This window comes from Ranitomeya variabilis, chromosome 4 (assembly GCF_051348905.1).
Source record: "Ranitomeya variabilis isolate aRanVar5 chromosome 4, aRanVar5.hap1, whole genome shotgun sequence".
Classification (NCBI taxonomy): Eukaryota; Metazoa; Chordata; class Amphibia; order Anura; family Dendrobatidae; genus Ranitomeya; species Ranitomeya variabilis.
The window spans coordinates 224713829-224734128 of record NC_135235.1 but is presented as its reverse complement, the minus strand read 5'-3'; the positions used below and the strand labels follow the sequence as shown (position 1 = coordinate 224734128).

At 45.6% G+C, this 20300-nt stretch overlaps 1 protein-coding gene across 1 annotated transcript in view; it reads left to right on the top strand.

Annotated features, from left to right (window-relative positions):
- The window catches only part of ETFB (electron transfer flavoprotein subunit beta), a 28562-nt gene extending 15051 nt beyond the window's left edge, over window positions 1-13511 (top strand). The window contains exons 2-7 of the mRNA XM_077260068.1: window positions 1683-1841; window positions 9054-9212; window positions 9422-9484; window positions 10147-10305; window positions 10670-10839; window positions 13262-13511. Coding sequence (XP_077116183.1) covers window positions 1683-1841; window positions 9054-9212; window positions 9422-9484; window positions 10147-10305; window positions 10670-10839; window position 13262 — 711 coding nt within the window. The 3' untranslated portion in view covers window positions 13263-13511. The remainder of the gene's footprint in view (window positions 1-1682; window positions 1842-9053; window positions 9213-9421; window positions 9485-10146; window positions 10306-10669; window positions 10840-13261) is intronic.
- Window positions 13512-20300: the final 6789 nt, after the last annotated feature.

The window sequence follows — 20300 nt, the reverse complement described above, 5'->3', positions numbered from 1 at the left end:
TTGGATGTTAGAAGGTGTCTCATCCATTACCTGGAGGCTACTAGGGAGTGTAGAGAGGAAGGGTCTCTCTTTGTGTGTTTTCAGGGCCCTCGGAAAGGCAAGAAGGCCTCCAAGGGTACGTTGGCAAGATGGATCAAAGATGCCATCAACCTTGCCTATACCTCAAGTGGGATGCCAGCTCCAGGGGAAGTTAAAGCTCATTCAACTAGGGCGATGGCGGCTTCCTGGGCAGAAAGAGCCGGAGCAACAATAGACCAGATATGTAGAGCTGCTACTTGGTCTTCACCCTCAACTTTCTTTAGACACTATCGGTTGGACTTAAATTCTTCTTCAGACCCCACCTTTGGTAGAAGGGTTCTGGAAGCGGTAGTCCCTCCCTAATGTAGACAGTCTCTGCAATTCTCTCCGTGGTGCCGTCATGGGGGACAGAGAAAATAGTAGTTACTCACCGATAACGGTGTTTCTCTGAGCCCATGACGGCACCCGTACATTCCCTCCCTCACGCGTGGGTGTGCACACATTTAAAATGTTTAGTTATGTATATAATCTATAAGCACGCGGTATCTTTATTTAAGGTTTAGTAATGTAGTAACATTTGTGATCATTAACCTGATGTTCCCGTTATACTCTGCAAACAAACTGATGCGGGAGAGAGGTACCGCCTTTTTATCTGTAGGTTTCCTGTCCTTGGTGGGCGGATCCCCTCTCTCCGTGGTGCCGTCATGGGCTCAGAGAAACACCGTTATCGGTGAGTAACTACTATTTTTTTTATTATTTTGGGACGTAGCAGCAGCAGCAGCAGCTTTTATGAAGATTGGCTGTGTTATTAATGGGTTAATATTAGTCCTGTAATGAGCCGATGAAGATCCCCTATGTAAGTGAGTGGGATCATCACCTGCTCATTACAGGGCTATCGATGTCTTCATAGAAATTGGCATCTTTTTTCTTTCTACCTTGCATTTCCACCTTGTGCCCACCAGGGGGAGCTCCGGCAGCTCAGGACGACCCCGCGGCCCCTATCTTCCATTTCTCAGTTTTTCCCCCTATAGCACAAATGAGATTTGACTTAACATATTCCTTATCTCGTTTGCCTCCTATCAGAGAAGATTGTGAGCAGCGCAGATAGTAAAGGTGTTCTCCTGTCTAAACGGTCCGGTGCTGCGCGGCTCTGCGGCGGCAGGGAGGGCGACGGCGCGCCGCTTCTCTCCTGGCATCTGTTCAAGGCACACAACCAACGTGTCCTTGAGATGCACTTCAGCGTCCAGATTGAATGGTTAACCTCTGCGGCAGGTGGAGGCGGCTCGTCACGCGGGTCCTGCTGACAAGGGAAGAGTCTGCGAGGCGAGAAATGTGTTTCTGGTCCCTAATTAAAAAAAGATTCATTAATAAGCAGGGAAAAAAAAATGACCTTTGGCATTTAATTTAGCAGATTGATGATCCCTGGGGGCTTATGTCATCTGATATGAGGCCATGCAGTCATATTCCTGTTCCGCACCGAACTGCCTGAATCAGGTGGCTCAGGATGAACAGCGTTTTACATGGGGCTGCGGATCCCTCTCGTTTATAAGGTCACACAGCAGTAATTTGTCCCATTGTATCGGCGTAGAAAAGAGCAGAGGTTGGGTTGGGGGGACCTTCCTGGTGACCACCGTAACCCAACGTCGCCTCTCTGTTCTCCGCAGGTCCGCGTGAAGCCCGATAAGACCGGCGTGGTCACCGATGGCGTGAAGCACTCGATGAATCCGTTCTGCGAGATCGCGGTGGAAGAAGCCGTCCGATTAAAGGAGAAGAAGATCGTCGGCGAGATCATCGCGGTCAGCTGCGGCCCCCAGCAGTGTCAGGTACTCAACTTTTACGCAGACATAGTTAATCATCGCCTCTGCCTTCCATCTTGCAGCCGATTTAGTCCCGAATGTGCGTCGGGTAGTGATTAGAGGCAGCGGCGCTCTGGAGTCTTTGCACACCCAGATCAGCTGCAAAAGAAACCCAAAATGGCTTCCTTTTTCCAAAAACAGCGCCACCGCTATGCACAGGTTGTCACTGGTATTGCACTACTGCATCAATGGAGCGAAGCTGTAATACAAGACACAACTCGTAGAGCAGTGCGGTGCTGGATTTTGGAAGAAGGCAGACATGTTTTTCTAATTCCAGACCAGCTACGTCCGGTGCAGGTCCAAGGTACGGGCACAGGAGCTGAGCCCGCTCTATACCTGGCGGGTGCCAATCACTGGATTAAAAAGACCTGGAGACTAGTGTAGTATCATTAATGGCCACTTACTGCGAATATATTTGGCAGTCCAGTGCTTTGGGTGTACGTTTTTGTGTTTTTTTTTATAGAAACTTCAGTTTGCAGCAGGCTGTAAAGTGAGATCTCCCTATGGCTGGTTTTCACTGTTATGCTGACATCTAGTGGTGAAAACTGGAAGTGTTGTCATTAATTATTACAAGGATAAAGAAGACTTGGATGCCTTTTTCCCTTTGGTGTCTTTGCTCCGTGCCAGGCTGTTGGCGTCAGGTTAGCGCCCCCTGCTGAGCAATGCATGAGCAGAGGAGTCTTCGCACTGCCTCCCTCTCACAGCTGAGAGTTTGCTACAGTTGCATCTACAATCCCTTGTGATGCAATGTAACATCGAGCGTGAGACTGGTGTGTATATATCAGTTTCTCAGTGAGGGTCTGGTGAGCAGCGGTGCCCACGGCCGTGCAGCAGGGAGAAGCTAATTTAATCCTGATGTCCTCCGGGGGCCGTTTGGACGTCCGTTGATTGGGTAAATGAAGCCACCTGTCACCGGAGAAACGCTGAAGGTAAAGGTGTGAGCGAGCGGAGCGTCGGCGGCGGAGGGAGCGCTGTCGCCTCTCATTACAGCACAGGACTGTGCAGGGTCCCTGACGCTGGTGGCGCAGGGGCAGTAATTGGCGTTATTGATGGATTTGTCTCTGATCAGTCAGAGCAGCGTCCTGGGGGTCCAAAGCGCTCTCTCCGCTGCAGATGTATCGCACACCGGGCTCCCCGGATAACGCGGCACACGGGCCCGGCACGTATTAATCATACAATTCAGACTCATCACCGCTGATCCCCCGTGGTGCCCGCGCTCCAGCGCTCCCAATTCTCCCCTCGCTAAAAGCTTCCACGTGAGCAGCATGTGCGGATGTGAGCGGATGCAGCAGAGCCAGACGGGTCCGTCTATGCAACGCTCATTTGGGGGCTTTTCTATCCACATTTATTTCTTTATTTGGCCCCTGTCCAGGACCCAAGGGACAGAGAGCGTTCTCCAGATTTTCGGTTTCAAGAAAAAATAATTCAAGGCATCTTGGAGAAGTGAACTCTGTCGCCGCGTTAAGCAAAAAAGATATGCGCTTTTTCAGCGTCAAGTCCTCGGAGGCGGCGAGACTGGCGCGGCCTTCACCGTTGCGGCCAGTGGGAGCGTTATTATTTTTCAGGCCGTTACGTTTTTTTTTTTTTTTTTATTGTTTTTTTTTTTATCTAGTCGCCTGCAGAAACAAGACAACGACTATAAGAAAGCCCTACAACAGAAAGCAGAAAAAAAAATTCTTGGTGCAGCTTTGGCTGTGAGTGGAGCAGAAAGCAAATACAAATGACAGCAAGATGTTAAATGCGGAAAACCGTTTATATTTTAATTTCTGGCCTGCGTTCCCCGCTGTCACCAGTAGGGGGCGCCGTCCTCTCTTCCTCAGCAGATCTGTTACACCTCCTTACTCTTTATGGCGATGGGCCCCACACTGCGCCCGCCGCCGCTGCACGAGGCCGACACCTGCCAGGTCCAACGCTCGTGTAAATTAACGAAAGCAGACGTGCGTCGTATATTCGCCAGGAATCCCCCAGAACATCCCGCCGTGTCAACCAGGCGAATAAATATATAGCATTATTTTTTATTTATTTCTTTTTTTTTAGATATTCCATCACTTATTGTTCTTCTCTTAAGTTCTTAAAGGGAAATGCACACCTTTTTATTCAGTCCCTCAAAGGCAAAGGGGATCTTGATAGGGGTTGTCTAACATGGCTTCTTCCAAAAAAAACAGTGCGACCTCTGCCCGCAAGGTTGTCAGCGGCATTATACCTCACTTCCATGCAATACCAGACACAACCTGTGGACAGAGGTGGCGCTGTTTCTGCAAGAAAACAGTTTATTTTTATAAGCTTGGGCATCCGCTTTAAGAGATTACTATTTTTCTTAAAGCCAGAGGCTCATGGCCTTTGCTCACAAGGGTTGAATATCTGCTATGGATGTTGCTCAGTTCAGAGAAGACCCCCGTGCCCCTCTTGGATGTGCAGAGCCCACCCCTCCATCAGATCTGGAGATGATGCACGGCTGCTTCCTACCCCCCCTCTGCCCCGTGTGTCCTGCCCGGCAGATGCATCGGCTCAGAGGCCCCGGCTTCATTCACAGGATCGGTCCCCCCAGCAACCAATCCTCAGACCTGTCAGTTCCGCTTTTCTGCTCTAGTAATTTTGCAGCAGAAAGTCATCCACAGTTTATGGCTGCTGCCGCTCGTGTCAATCAGAAACCCACCAAGGAGGCCCCTCCATCACACAAGCCTGTACATCGGGGTGTGCTCTGCCCTTCACAATTATCGGAGGGCCACAAGGGCCCAGCCTGTTCAGGAATACAATGCTAATTTGGCAGTGGAGACTGACACACAAGCTCTGTGCAAGCAAAATGTAGCTGCCTGACCTATCAGGGTCTTTGGAAAGCTCCTTAGGTGGTCATTATCTGCCACCTACACACCTTGCTAGTGGCTGAATTTATTTTTTTTTTTAATCATTAATATTTTATTGCTTTTTTTTTCTATTTAGTAATTTTTCTTGGTCTTTTTTATGCATTTTTCACCATAGTTTTGCACTTTTGTTTTCAAAAGAAATATGTTGGTTTTCTAGTGTTCATTGCTTTTTTTTTTAATTTTAAGAAAGAGTAATTCTTTTTGTCTAGTATTTTTTTTATTTTTTTTATTTTCATTGGTTTCTTTTATTTAATATATTTGATTTGTTTGCTTTTTATTTTATGGGATTTTTATTGTGTACTTTTTTATTTAATTTTCAGTCTTTTTTTAGAGGTTTTTTTTTGCCTTTTATGAAAAAAAATATTCAATTTTTGGTTCTTATCTCTGAGAAATTAATATATTTATAACATACATTTTATATATTTTTTTGCTTTTTTGTTTTCACTGAGAAAACAATAAAAAAAATTCTAAATCTGTTTTTGTTGTCAGTCGTGTTTTTTTTTTTTTTTTTTCTTTGCTTAAATATAAAGAAAAAAAATATATAAAAAAAAAAAAAACCTTGACTGACAGGCGGGCATGGTATGTCATGCTCTTCTCCTCCTAGTATTTGTAGGCTGCGCTCTCAGCCCTTTCCACGATCACTCTCCCCTGGCCCCCAGCCTGTTACCCTCATAGCCCTCCTATATGTTTTTCCCTCCATCTCCCACCTCTGGTTAATGATTCAGAAAGCCGGATCCTGACGCTCTCCGCTCGCTCCCTCCTCCACCTTTTCTAAATGTCATGGCGGCGAGCGCATGTCTCCGTGAGCGAGCAGTGCTCAGACAGGGCGGCGATTAGTAGATTTCAGATTCAGAAATCTCGTGGTTAAGGAGCTGCAATCGCACTTCCCTGGCATTTTTTTTTATTCCCAAATGTTGCAGATTACTTTTTTTTACCTTAATACATCTGCACCTCGGGCAGATTGTTTGTTTTATCTTTTTAATTATTTAAATTGAAGAAATAAAAAATATAAAAAAGCAAAAATCAAAATAAATTGAAAAAATATAAAAAAAAAAGTTTTATAATTTAGATATACAGTACAGACAAAGTGTAGACACACCTTCTCATTTAAAGATTTTTCTGTATTTTCATGACTATGACAATTGTACGTTCACACTGAAGGCATCAAAACTATGAATTAACACATGTGGAATTATATACTTAACAAAAAAGTGTGAAACAACTGAAATTATGTCTTATATTCTAGGTTCTTCAAAGTAACCACCTTTTGCTTTGATGACTGCTTTGCACACTCTTGGCATTCTCTTGATGAGCTTCAAGAGGTAGTCACCGGAAATGGTCTTCCAACAATCTTGAAGGAGTTCCCAGAGATGCTTAGCACTTGTTGGCCCTTTTGCCTTCACTCTGCGGTCCCGCTCACCCCAAACCATCTCGATTGGGTTCAGGTCTGGTGACTGTGGAAGCCAGGTCATCTGGCGTAGCACCCCATCACTCTCCTTCTTGGTCAAATAGCCCTTACACAGCCTGGAGGTGTGTTCGGAGTCATTGTCCTGTTGAAAAATAAATGATGGTCCAACTAAGGCTACTTTCACACTAGCGTCGTGCACTGCACGTCGCAATGCGACGTTGCAGCGCACCGACGCATACTGTGCAAGTGCCGCACAACGGCAACAGTTTTTCAACGCATCCGCTGCCCCATTGTGAGGTGCGGGGAGGCGGGGGCGGAGTTCCGGCCGCACATGCGCGGTCGGAAATGCTGCAGACGACGCACCAAAAAACGTTACAAGCAACGTTTTTTGGTGGCGACGGTGCGACGCATTGCCACACGCAGTGCAACGCATTGCCACACGTCGCAACCGTCGTGCGACGGTTGCGACGTGTGGCAATGCGTCGCACTGCGTCGCTAATAAGTCTATGGAGAAAAAACGCATCCTGCAAGCACTTTTGCAGGATGCGTTTTTTCTGCAAAACGACGCATAGCGACGTGCAGTGCACGACGCTAGTGTGAAAGTAGCCTAAACGCAAACCGGATGGAATAGCATGCCGCTGCAAGATGCTGTGGTAGCCATGCTGGTTCAGTATGCCTTCAATTTTGAATAAATCCCCAACAGTGTCACCAGCAAAGCACCCCCACACATCACACCTCCTCCTCCATGCTTCACGGTGGGAACTAGGCATGTAGAGTCCATCCGTTCACCTTTTCTGCATCGCACAAAGACACGGTGGTTGGAACCAAAGATCTCAAATTTGGACTCATCAGACCAAAGCACAGATTTCCACTGGTCTAATGTCCATTCCTTGTGTTCTTTAGCCCAAACAAGTCTCTTCTGCTTGTTGCCTGTCCTTACCAGTGGTTTCCTAGCAGCTATTTTACCATGAAGGCCTGCTGCACAAAGTCTCCTCTTAACAGTTGTTGTAGAGATGTGTCTGCTGCTAGAACTCTGTGTGGCATTGACCTGGTCTCTAATCTGAGCTGCTGTTAACCTGCGATTTCTGAGGCTGGTGACTCGGATAAACTTATCCTCAGAAGCAGAGGTGACTCTTGGTCTTCCTTTCCTGGGGCGGTCCTCATGTGAGCCAGTTTCTTTGTGGTTTTTGCCACTGCACTTAGGGACACTTTCAAAGTTTTCCCAATATTTCGGACTGACTGACCTTCATTTCTTAAAGTAATGATGGCCACTCGTTTTTCTTTACTTAGCTGCTTTTTTCTTGCCATAATACAAATTCTAACAGTCTATTCAGTAGGTCTATCAGCTGTGTATCCACCAGACTTCAGCACAACACAACTGATGGTCCCAACCCCATTTATAAGGCAAGAAATCCCACTTACTAAACCTGACAGGGCACACCTGTGAAGTGAAAACCATTCCCGGTGACTACCTCTTGAAGCTCATCAAGAGAATGCCAAGAGTGTGCAAAGCAGTCATCAAAGCAAAAGGTGGCTACTTTGAAGAACCTAGAATATAAGACATAATTTCAGTTGTTTCACACTTTTTTGTTAAGTATATAATTCCACATGTGTTAGTTCATAGTTTTGGTGCCTTCAGTGTGAATGTACAATTTTCATAGTCATGAAAATGCAGAAAAATCTTTAAATGAGAAGGTGTGTCCAAACTTTTGCTCTGTACTGTATCTGTAGGAGTAATCTGGATGATTGTGCACACGGTGACATCGCCTATAGGCTATTCATTCCTGTGCGCCATCGTCTGCTCGTCTATCTAATCCTGTTACCTGACCCGTGGGAAATGGAGGAAATTGTCTGCGTCTTGTGACGGAGGAACGACCTAAGCACAACGCCTTAATTACAGTCTACTTTTGCCGGCTTTTGATATGGGTTATATCAGAGAAATGGCGGATACTTAGCTCCCCGCTGCTTCTTGTTCTGCTTTTAATCTGAACGCTACACCAGTGTCATTTACACCCCGAGTCGCAGAAATTAGCTATAAATCCACACTATTATATGCAAGCCTTGCCACGCTCATATGTGTGCTGTAATAATACCGTACAGATACCAGGATTTATTAATTCCCCGATATCTAGATTTTATTTCTTCCGGATTACCTCTTATGCTGCAGCTGGCGACTGTTTTATTGCAGTGAGTGCAGTACTGGAAGTGGCCAGTAGGTGTCAGTACTCTTCCTGTTCCCCATGATAGGTGCATGATCCTTGCTAATCGGCCACATGTCCCGGCGATAGGTGTCACCCACCCAATAGTAAAGTGAGCGGGACTACAATACCCCTTTAGATTGTACTGGTTGCAACCCCTTTAACTGCTTCTGTTTATATCCATTTAAAGGGTTTGTTCTGATTTTCAGAAATATATCTTGTCGGATTGTCCTTGTAAATACGAGCACTTTTGTAATTTACTTTGTGTTAAAATTTTCAGCCGTTCTTTAGTTATTAACACTTTTTTGTTTACAGCTCATTGCCTAGGAGACCTACTTTGGTGGTCGGTATCCAAGGCAAGGAGCTGTAAACAAAAGAAAAGCAGTAATATCTCAAGAACGGCTGGAAATTTTAGCAAGCAGTAAATTGCAAAAGTGCTTGTCTTTACTAGTTCTATCCAACAATACTCATCTATGAAAATGGGAATAACCCCTTTAAGTGGCCGATTGCATGACACAATCATTCTATCGCTCGTTGGCCTGCATCGCCGCCGTAGTATTCCAGTATATGCGACAAGTAACTTTAAAAATAAAAACCCAAAAGTCTATATTGCCCCCCTTTTTGTAATCCCCTTTTTTCCCAGCGTATTTAATATCGCCTCATCCATAAAAGTACAAATTTATCAAAATATTTAAACATTTTTTTTCAGGAGACGATCCGCACGGCCTTAGCCATGGGAGCCGACCGGGGGATCCACGTAGATTTGTCTGCCAAGGACGCCGAGACGCTCGGACCTTTCCAGGTCTCTAAGATCCTGGCCGCTGTGGCCAAGAAGGAGAACGTGAACCTGGTGCTGCTGGGAAAGCAGGTGTGTGCACACCTCCATCTTACCGCCCCACGGGCCTTATAACGGCCTGGCAGTGTGCAGCCATAGTTCATGGTTATATGGCACCAGTCCAGCATCGCGGCGATGATGCCTCTTACAAAATGCCGGCCTTCATATAAGGCTCTAGGGAGAGAGTTCTCTGCTTTCTTGTCTCTCCTCCTCACTCTTTTTCCCTCTGTCTTTCCTCCTAGGCCATCGACGATGACTGTAATCAGACCGGCCAGATGACCGCTGCTCTCCTGGACTGGCCTCAGGTACCTCCAACCAGGGAACGGGCCCCAGAGAGATCAAGAGCTTCATCTCTGCCCTCCAGACGTAGGAGGGCAGTTCCTCTAGCTTCATGGCAGAGAGGCGTTGCGGAAGGGCATCTGTCGGGTATCTTGGTCGGGTATCTTGTCTCCTGGCAAGCAGCCGACATGCCCGACCTTGGTAGCGCCTCCTACCCCATGAGGTGGAAGCGAGAGATACTGGATAACCCTTTAAATGGAGTCTGTCGATCGTTTCATGCTGGATGGACAGAAAATCATGGCTAGCTCCTTCACTACAAAAAGTTGTGCCACTTAATAGGAAACCTGGACATTGAGAGGAAGAGAAAGGTCCGCTCCGACTGGTTTCCCTGCAATTGACCGGTCTCTCGAAACTGCTTTGGTGCGGTCGGCATGAGACATTTGGCAGGTTTCCTAAGTTGTCCCAACTTGGCAAGTGATGGTCGTTGCATGAGCTTAACTTTCTGACTGCTGGGTGAGTGTGCCCGTTTGGATGGGCCTCCTACCTCTGCCGTCCACATAGTTTGTCATATATGGAGGTCGTTGGGTGTGAGATTGAAGGTCATGTGAAATTGGGCCTCATCCATCTGGCTTGTCTGGGAAGAATCTTTGCATCTCTTCTCCCATTAACTTTGACGTTCTCTCCCCAGGCCACTTTTGCATCAGATGTTAAAGTAGAAGGCGAGAAGCTGACTGTGGTCCGGGAGGTAGACGGGGGTCTGGAAACAATCAGCATGAAGCTACCGGCCGTGGTGACCGCCGACCTGCGACTAAACGAGCCACGTTACGCGACGCTACCCAACATCATGGTGAGAGGATGAACGATGCAGAGGTGTGAACACTTAGTAAATTCCAAGTACTGCCCCCCCCCCCCCCCCCGGGGGATTTCGGAGCTGCCATCTTTATCTGTAGAGCTCACGCGAGGCGCCGTCTGTTTACACGAGCGCGAATTAGTGCAGACGTCCCGACCGTGAAAGCCTCCGGCCGCCGCCGACTCCGCGCTGCACACGCAGATGAGCGTCCTGGAAATGGGATTTATTGCAGCCGTTACATGACAAATCTGGGGTCCCCCTGATTGGGCCGCTGCGTAAAACAGAGCGTTCAACGTGGGGCCCGGCCCTGCCACCTGACAGATATGTTCCATTTTTTATTTTATTTTTAATTTGTTATTAGAAAGCCAAGAAGAAGAAGATCGAAACCGTGAAGCCGTCGGACCTGGGGGTGGACACGACGAGCCGCGTGCATATACTGAGCGTAGAGGACCCGCCGCAGAGACAGGCCGGGGTGAAAGTGGAAACGACGGAGGACCTCGTGAGCAAACTGAAGGAGAGCGGTCGCATCTGGTGAGTGTGAGAGGCGCTGTCTCTCATCAGACCGCTACTTAAAGGGGCGCTCCACCAGAAGACACGTAGAATTCAGAATAGAGTACAGACGTTTAGCAGAAATCCGTACAACCCCTTTAAATTTTGCTCTCGGCTTCTGCTCAGTTATGGCGCCTGCACTTGAAAAAGTCGTAATACGCGGCTGCAGTTCCGAGCGCCTACCGGGCGTCCATCCCTTTAATCGTTTAATCGCAGCATTTAACGGTGGAGGCGAAAGAAAAGTGCGGACCACCCGAAATATTAAAAAAGGGATAAATCAAACACACGAAGCGGAGGACTCCCCTGACCTCAGCGCTTTAACCCCTCGTTCAGCCCAGAGCAGCGTTGCGCTCGTCTGCCGCCGCACTTCGCATCTCCAATTAGACAATTAATGTCGCCGGGTAATTGAGGCTGTCACGTTGTGATGTGAAGTGTCTCCTGCCAGGGGTGGAGGAGGAGGAGAGGGGCGAGGAAGCGCCATCAATATTTTGGTGCCTAATTTGATAAATCTGTTTTTAATGATGTTTGGTTTAGAGGTTTTCTGGTGCGTCACGTTCGCGCAGACTGGGGCGATGAACAGCGTGTCGGCTCGCCGTCTGAGCCAATATTAGACCGTGGCCTCAGAAAACTTACCTGCGCTGATACGTTGTAGCAAACTTAGCACAGCATAGAATGTATCCCGGGCGATCAGCTTCCCAAAATAGAGGTTTTGGAATCGGTCCCTGAGGGACAGATATGTCGGGTTAATTGTCGTCGGAGTCAGCGGGCGATCAGCTGACACCCCAGACATGCGGAGCTGCCGCAGTGGGAAGGGTTAATACTGCCAGGTTCTTGTCACTTCTGAGTCTTTGTGACAGCGCAGCAGCTGTCATGTCAGGTCACGCCGGGCGGTGAGGAACAGCTGCGACGGTCCTCCTGCGGGTGTCATCACAGACAAGATGTCGAATCTTCGACCCGCGCTGCCTGACAGGTGACAAATCGGGCTGCGAAACATCCCCCTCGGTCCACAAGCTGGTGCCATACGAGAGGGGGCTCCCAGATATCATTGGGTGGGATTGCAACTGCTACATGGGGGGGCAACCGCCGATACCGGGCACCTACGCTCCAGTCTCTGGCTCTGCAGAGGCCGCCTGCTGTGCAGCATGGCCTCTTTCTTGGGGAAAGGTTGGCTGACGTCCGAAGAGCTCCTCCGCAGGTAAAAGAAAGTCAGTGCTGTGTCCCCTTCCTTCTCAGGATCAGTGGGGTTCACAGCGTAGCCCCCCGCCCACCACAGTGACAACATATCCTGCATACGTCCTTGTTACTGGCCCCAGAAGCAGGAGCTGGAAACTGGTCCTGTGCTCACAAGACCCCCAACCTTAATCTTTAGTAATGGCCTAGTAAATAGGTCAGTAGTTTCTCCTCTTCTGTCAACAGCCCAGCTTTCCTAGACTCCAGAACGGCAGCTCTATTATAACTGAACAAGGGTACGATTTTGGGAAAGCTGGGTGACGCATGGGCTTCAGCTGGCTACAGGAACGACTCCCTGCTATCGCATAGTTATTAATGTGTCCTCTTATCACATTCTGTTTAGACACCCAGCTTTTCCATGCTTCAGAAAGGAAAATCAGGCTGAGGCCACTTCCTATGCGTCCTTTTGCCATTCAGGAAAAGCTGGATTTCTGTTTCGTATAATTGCTGCAATATACAGTCACCCAGCTTTCCCAGAGTGATGAATCAATGTATTTATCATTCATGGGACATATCACTATATATATAAATACATTGATTTATCACTTGGGACTCTGGCAAAGCTGAGTGACTATATATGGCTGTCATTATGGGAAATAGAAATCCAACTTTTCCTGAGCCTTGAATAAATAAACACGGATCTAGTGATTTTATGATTATCATTCAGAATCATAGAATAACGAGATACGCGATTATTCAGGACTCTGGGAAAGCTGGGTGCATAACAACAGCCATATACACAGTTACCCAGCTTTCCCAGCAATGGTAAATAAGTTTAATGATGGGAAAAGATGTTCGTACGTAATGGTCAAGTGAGTAACTAGACATGTTTGCTTTTCAGGAGTTTAGAAAAGTTGAGTGACCAGTCTTATTATAAATGTGCAGTCATAAGTTGTCATAATGGTTGTGCGGTTATTTAATTTGTGCACCATTTTATCTGCATTATTAGACAAGGTTATCTTTCATGGTTCTAGGAAGGCTGGGTGACAACAGAAATCATCGCTGTTACATGTCCCGGCATCTTTGGAATGGGTCACCTAGCTTTCTTAGTATCCAGAATGGCAGATTAGCCTGGTGGTTAATCCCTCTGTATAGATGTGTGATGTATTCGGCCATTGTGGTCTTCACCCAGCTTTCCCAACAGTGACTTTTTTTATGTGTCGTTGTTTTCCAGATTCCAGCCATCGCTGCCGCTTGTGCTGCAGATATCAGAGGAGCGGGTCCAGTCACAATCGGGCGGTACCGTCCCCACCACCCATCGCTGCCTTGCCGGACCACCGCCGGCCACCGGTCACGATTGTAGCAGCCGCAGAAACGGGCAGAGGAGAATCCAATGGAGATCAATGTGTGTTTGTTTTTAGTTTTTTTTTTCTCTGTAATTATACTTTGCCGATAAATAGAACTTCCTCCTTTGTACGTTCGGAGCGCGGCGTCCTCGTGGTTATTTAATAATGGGGTCCGGTGAGGGGGACATGTGAGCCACTCCAAGCAGATAAAGGAGCTATAATGTGAGAGCGGGCATGTGTGACCCGGTCCTGAATCCCGGGGACGTCACTAAAGGGTCAGTCTGTAATTATCTGTACAACAGAGGCGTCTGTGTCACCACCGTATCCTCTGCGGATGGATGACATTTGCTTCTTTTCTGCTCAATATATCCAGAATTCTCTGCTGGTTAGTTTCTCTAACTACTGTAAGTTTTCTTTTTTTTCCTATCACCCATGACAGCACCAACAAGAGGGGGGATCTGTCCTACAAGGACAGGAAAGCTTTAAGATAAAAAGGGCGGCCCCTCTCTCCGCATCAGTGGTTTCCTGTCCTCATTGGGCGGAGCCTTTACCTGTATGGTGGCATCACAGATGAAGAAAGAAGATTTCCCAGGCCTGGTTAATTTCTCAATGTACTGTAAGCTTTGTTTTTTTCCTATCACTCATGACAGCACCAACGAGAGGGGGGATCTGTCCTACAAGGACAGGAAACCTTTAAGATAAAAAGGGCGGCTCCTCTCTCCGCATCAGTGGTTTCCTGTCCTTGTTGGGCGGAGCCTTTACCTGTATGGCGGCACAGATGAAGAAAGAAGATGTCCCAGGCCTGGCCCGGTCGGCGGCGTCAGGGCACCGGCTCTGCTTCGGCCGGCGCCAGTGTTCCTGGAAGCGCCGCGGGAGGGCCCGGTGGGGTCTCGTCTAACGAGCGGGCAGGAGTCATCAGAGCCGAGGTGGAAAATTCATTAAGCTCCTGGTCCCGAAAGGCACTGTAAGACACCTCCAATACAGGGCACTCCCCTTTGGCCTGGCAGTGGCTCCTCGGGGTTTCACAAAGCTAATAGCGGAGGTTACAGCCCACCTAAGAGAGGAAGGAACAGGCTAGTCATCCCATACCTGGACGATTTCCTGATAGTAGGCCGTTCCTTCACTCATTGCCACAGTCAGGTGGAGGACATAGTCACCATCTTACAAAAACTTAGGATGGTGTTTAAACCTGGAAAAATCAAGGTTGCGGCCACAGAGGACTCTGGTCTTTTTAGGACTCTTGCTCGACTCCCACCAGCAGGAATGACGTCTGCCAGAGCAAAAGAAAGAAATTGTTCAGTCTCGTCTCCAGGTCAAAATCCAGTAATGACCCTCAGAAGGGCTATGTCCCTCCTGGGTTCCCTAACCTCGTGTATCCTGGCAGTGAAATGGGCCCAGATCCACTCGAAAGAGTTGGAGGTTCATCCTCGAAAGCCAGCGTTCATTTCAGGGGCATCTGGACAGCACACTGACACTACCACAGGGAGTCATATATTCTCTTCACTGGTGGTTGGGCATAAAATCCCTTCAGGAAGTGGTCCCGTGGTTTCCTCACATCTCCAGGGTGGTTACCACAGATGCCAGTCCCAGGGGGCGAGGAGCACATCTGGACAGCCACCTGGTTCAGGGGACATGGTCACTGATAGAGAAGGAGGCTTCCTCGAATATGCTAGAACTTCGCGCAGTAGAAAATGCATTAGACTCTTCTACCTTTCCTACGAGACCATCATGTGAGGATACTATCGGACAACCAGGTCACAGTGGCATATCTAAATCATCAAGGGGGTACACGGTCCCAAGCCTTAAGGCATGTAACCAAACAGATCTTCAGTCTGGCAGAGACCAATATCTTATCACTGTCGGCCCTCCATATCAAAGGGAAGGACAATGTAACAGGACTTTCTGAGCTGATGTCCACTTCTGCAGGGCGAGTGATCCCTCAAGGCAACAATATTCAGAATTTTGGTGGACATGTGGGGGGAACCGGAGATCGACCTTTTTGCCGCTCAACAGAACACCAAAGTGGAAAAGTTCTGTTCCCTGAATCCGAGAGAAAATCCCCAGGCAGTGGACGCCTTCCGAATCAGATGGAGGTTAACCCTGGCATACGGCTTTCCCCCAATCTGATACCAGCAGTCCTCAGGAAAATCAGGCAGGACAGGGCGAGAGTAATACTCATATCTCCCTTTTGGCCCAAGAGATCCTGGTTCTTTTGCCTGAGGAGTATGTTGGTCACAAAGCCGTGGGTCCTTCCAGAGATCCCAGACCTAGCCCAAGAGCCGATGCTTCATCCTCAGGTGACTGGGCTGCACCTCACAGCCTGGAACTTGTAAGGTCGGTGCTAGAAGGTAAGGGATTCTCAACTAATCTGATTCCTACTAGCTAGTAGAAAGCCGGTCACTTGAAAAATTTATGGTAGGACATGGAAGAAATTTGTCGCCCACAGGGTTTTCTCCAGAAGGTAAGGTACCCCTGAAAGAGATCCTGGAATTCACTCAGAGCGAGATCAGGGCTTGGCATTGAGTACCTTAAAAGTTCAGGTGTCAGTGTTGGGGGCGCTTTTTAACTACAACCTAGCGGGTAATCGGTGGGTGAGTAGATTCATTAAGGCCTGCACTAGATCCAGACCAGCCCAGATAGCCAGGATCCCTCCTTGGGGCTTGAACTTGGTCTTGAATGCCTTGACTGAACTCCCATTTGAGCCCTTAGTGGAAGGATCCATGAAGCTGGTTACATTTAAGACCATACTCCTGGCAGCCCTTACATCAACACACAGAATCGGTGACCTGTAGGCCCTTTCAGCAGATCCTCCCTTTACGGTGGTAATGGATGGTAGGGTTGTTCTGAAGCCTGATCCTGCTTATCTGCCTAAGGTAGTGTCTAGGTTTCATAGATCCCAAGAGTTATCTCTACCTTCTTTTTGTCCTGACCCAAAAAATGATAGGGAAAAGAAGTTCCATACGCTAGATGTTAGGAGGTGCCTCTTTCACTATTTACGGGCAACAAATTCCTGGAGGAAGGATAGGACTCTGTTTATCTCCTTCCACGGTTCTAAGAAGGGGATGGGAGCCTCGAAGGATACCCTATCTAGATGGATAAGGGAAGCTATCAAGTTGGCCTATGCATGTGTGGGAAAACCGGTCCCGGTTGACTTGAGGGCCCACTCTACAAAGGCAATGGAAACATCCTGGGCGGAAACGGCAGATGTGTCCATCGAACATATCTGTAAGGCAGCGATGTGGTCGTCACCTTCCACCTCCTATAGTCAGTATAACTGGATATTTCTGCCTCTTCTGATCCGAATTTGGGGAAAAGGGTTCTACAAGCTGTGGTTCCCTCCCTGATAGAGTAATTCTCTGTAATTCTCTCGTTGGTACTGTCATGGGTGATAGGAAATCGCATATGTTACTTACCGGTAAAGTGTTTTTACAAAACCCATGACAGCACCCTTGTATTCCCTCCCGTTACTAAGCCTTCACCCTTTGGTTGATGGGTCATTGCATATAGTTTTCCACTTAAGTGGGGTTGAGGATAATTGATATAGTTGATAAAGTAGTTTAAATGTATATATGTGCGTGTTCACTAACCTGGAGGTCCTCTCGCTCTGTAATCCACTGATGCGGAGAGAGGAGCCGTTCTTTTTATCTTAAAGGTTCTCTGTCCTTGTCCTTGAAGGGGGATCCCCTCTCTCATTGGTGCTGTCATGGTATTACCGGTACATTACCGGTAAGTAATATACTTGTTTTTCTGAATCAGAGCACTAAATATGCTGCAGAGACATAGAATTCTGGTTATCTGCAGCCACCACTAGGGGGAGCTCAGGAGATGCTTTGTATACAGCGAAGCCCATACTAAATCACTGTATAGTGAGCTCCCTCTAGTGGTGGATGGAAGAGGTGCGTGGTGTTGTGTTTAACCCATTCTTTGCTCTTGACAAGATTTTTTTATAACCTGCAGACAATAATACTTAATCCTGGCCACGTTCTAGATTTATGCAGGTACTTGTGGAATAAGTTCTTTGGAATGGGGTTGTTTACCTTGTCTTAAGAGGAATAACTTTATTTTTTGGGTCATAGGGCTTTTTTACATGGGTTATGCGCTATCCTTTTTTTTTTTTTTTTTTTTTTTACATTTTGGGGCCCATGCAATTTTCTGATCCTCTTTGTTTAATTTTATTTTTACTTTTGCAACAAAGTAACAAATTAAAAAATTCTGCCGTTTTTAATTTTGTATTTTTTTTTCCGGTTTTTGGTGTTCACCATATGAGAAATTATATTTTAGTTTGGATATTTATGTATGCAGCAAAATCAAATGTATTAATTTTTTTCTTGATTATTTTTTTTTCTTGTGAAAAGGGGAGTGTTTATGAACAATTAGTTTTTTTTATTTTATTTTATTATATAATTTACCTTTTTTTACTGTAGTGCATCTTATTTGTCCTGACTACGGATAAGATATGGAGAAACCGCATCTTAAAAGGACATTTGTACAATAGTACTAAGCAATGTAGATGTGATTCCATCTCTGGAATGAGAATTTGTTGCATCTTATCTTTCCTGACTATGGAACACATGTTCAGAAGCAGCAGCAGCATAAAGGACATTTATATGACAGTACTGAGCAATGTAGAGGTGATTCCATCTCTGGGGTGAGAAACTTATGAGAAAGCAGTAACCTGATCTCTGAGTATGTTTGTGCTTAACAGATTCACCTTTCTTGACTTTTTTTTTTTTTTTATCAATCACAGAAACCCACTTTTAACAATAATGAACTTTAAACTTAATGAAGAACATTATACAGAGGCACTGAGCAGTGTAGATGTGATTCCAGATCTGCAGTGAGATGAAACACTTACTAGAAAGCACCAACAGAACCTTTCTCTTCTGCTTTTCTCACTCTACTCCCCTTTTATTAGACCTCAACTAGTAGCTGTAATTCCCTTCAGGCGGAGGAGATGGAAGTGGCTCATAAGTGGAGAAAGAAGCATATTTCTCTAATTATATATATTACAAAGTTTCTTATATTCATGAAATATTGACTTATTCCACATTTTCAGAAGTGAACGTGACCACGTAAGATAAGTGCACCGCATAAATCTACTCTGACTCGTTTAAAAAAAAAAAAAAAATTACTGGCAAAAAAAAACACCAACAAGGTTTTTCTAAGTGTTTCTCCTTGTGTATAACTGGATCAGAATGTTTTTGTTTTTTATCTTTTAAACCGTTCATTTTTTTTCTCCCCTCTCCTCCCTCACATGGTTGTGTAATACACGCTACTAATTTCTGTACTGTATATTCTCGGGGACCTGCGCCTTGTCAAGTATCGCGAATATCCCCCACTGTTGTCTCGTATTTCCTGAAGGTCAATGTCATTAACGGTGGAAAGAATAATACGGAAACTCACGTAAAAATTATTATTTGCTGCTTTTGTAATTAAGATTTTTTTTTTTTCCTCTGCTTCAAAGCTGCTTATCAGCTCCCGGGTTTGAGGTTTCAACTTCAATTATTTTTTGGAGCTTATTTACCTTGGAGGGAAGCAGAAAAGTCTTATTTCAATAATGTTAAAATTAGGAAGATGAAGACGACCTTGGCTGTGGGGTTAAATTGGCTGAGAATCTAAGAACAATAAAAATGCAAAGTGTTTATAATCAGCACTAAATAAAATATTACCTTTGTTATAGCAGATGTACATGTATCATTATATACAGAGGATACCCAGGTTATACCAGCATGCTCCATATCACGGAATGCAAGAAGTATAACATAGACCAGCATTACATAAAGAATATAATTATATATATATATATATATATATACTGTATATATATATATATTGTATAAAATTATACCCAGGTTATTCCACTATAGGGTTACTGAGATTAATAACGCTATAACGACTTTAGTGTAAGTTTAGTTAATGTAGTTGTGACCAGTTATACTTATACACTGGAGCTCTGTAGGTAGTGTATAGTGTAAATGTACAGATAATTTAGTAATCGCCAGTGATAGTTATACACTGGAGCTCTGTAGTGAGTGTCTAGTGCAAGTGAACAGTTAATATTATCTAGAGCTCCAGTGTGTAACTGTCACCAGTGATCACTGTATTATTAGTACACATAGATACAATATATACTACCTACTGCGCTCCAGTGTATAACTAAGTGTACAGATAATACATTTCTCACTGGTGCGTTATACACTGGAGCTCTAGATAGTATATAGTGTATAGAAAGAAAAAAACAAGGGTAGTTTTTGGCTCAGCCTACTGGATAAAAAAACTTACATTTTTTTTATCCATTTGGTTGTACCGAAAGCTACTCTTGGTTTTTTTTTGTTTTTTTTTTGCTGTGCACTATATACCAGTGATGGCGAGCCTTTTAGAGACCGAGTGCCAAAAAACAGCAACCCAAAACCCACTTATTTATCAAAAAGTGGCAATACGACAATTTACCATCACATCACAGAAGACCTGCAAAATACACACACAGCCCCTCTGCAATATTCAGCTCTGGCAAAAATTAAGAGACCACTGCCAAATGTTCAGTTTGTCTGATTTTTCTCTTTATAGGTATATTTTTGAGTAAAATGTAAATTGTTCTTTTATTCTATAAACTTCTGACAGCATGTCTCCGAAGTTCCAAGCAATAAATTTTGTATTTATTTTTTGAAAATGAAAAATGGTCAAAATAACAAAAAAATGCATTGCTTGCAGACCTCAAATAATGCAAAAAAAAAAAAAACACAAGTTCATAATCATTTAGAAACAACCATGCTAATGTTTAACTCAGGAAGAGTTGAGAAATCAATATTTTGTGGAATAACCATGATTTTTAATCACAGCTTTCATGCGTCTTGGCATGCTTTCCACCAGTCTTTCACACTGCTCCTGGTGCAAAAATGTAAGCAGTTCTTCTTTGCTTGATAGCTT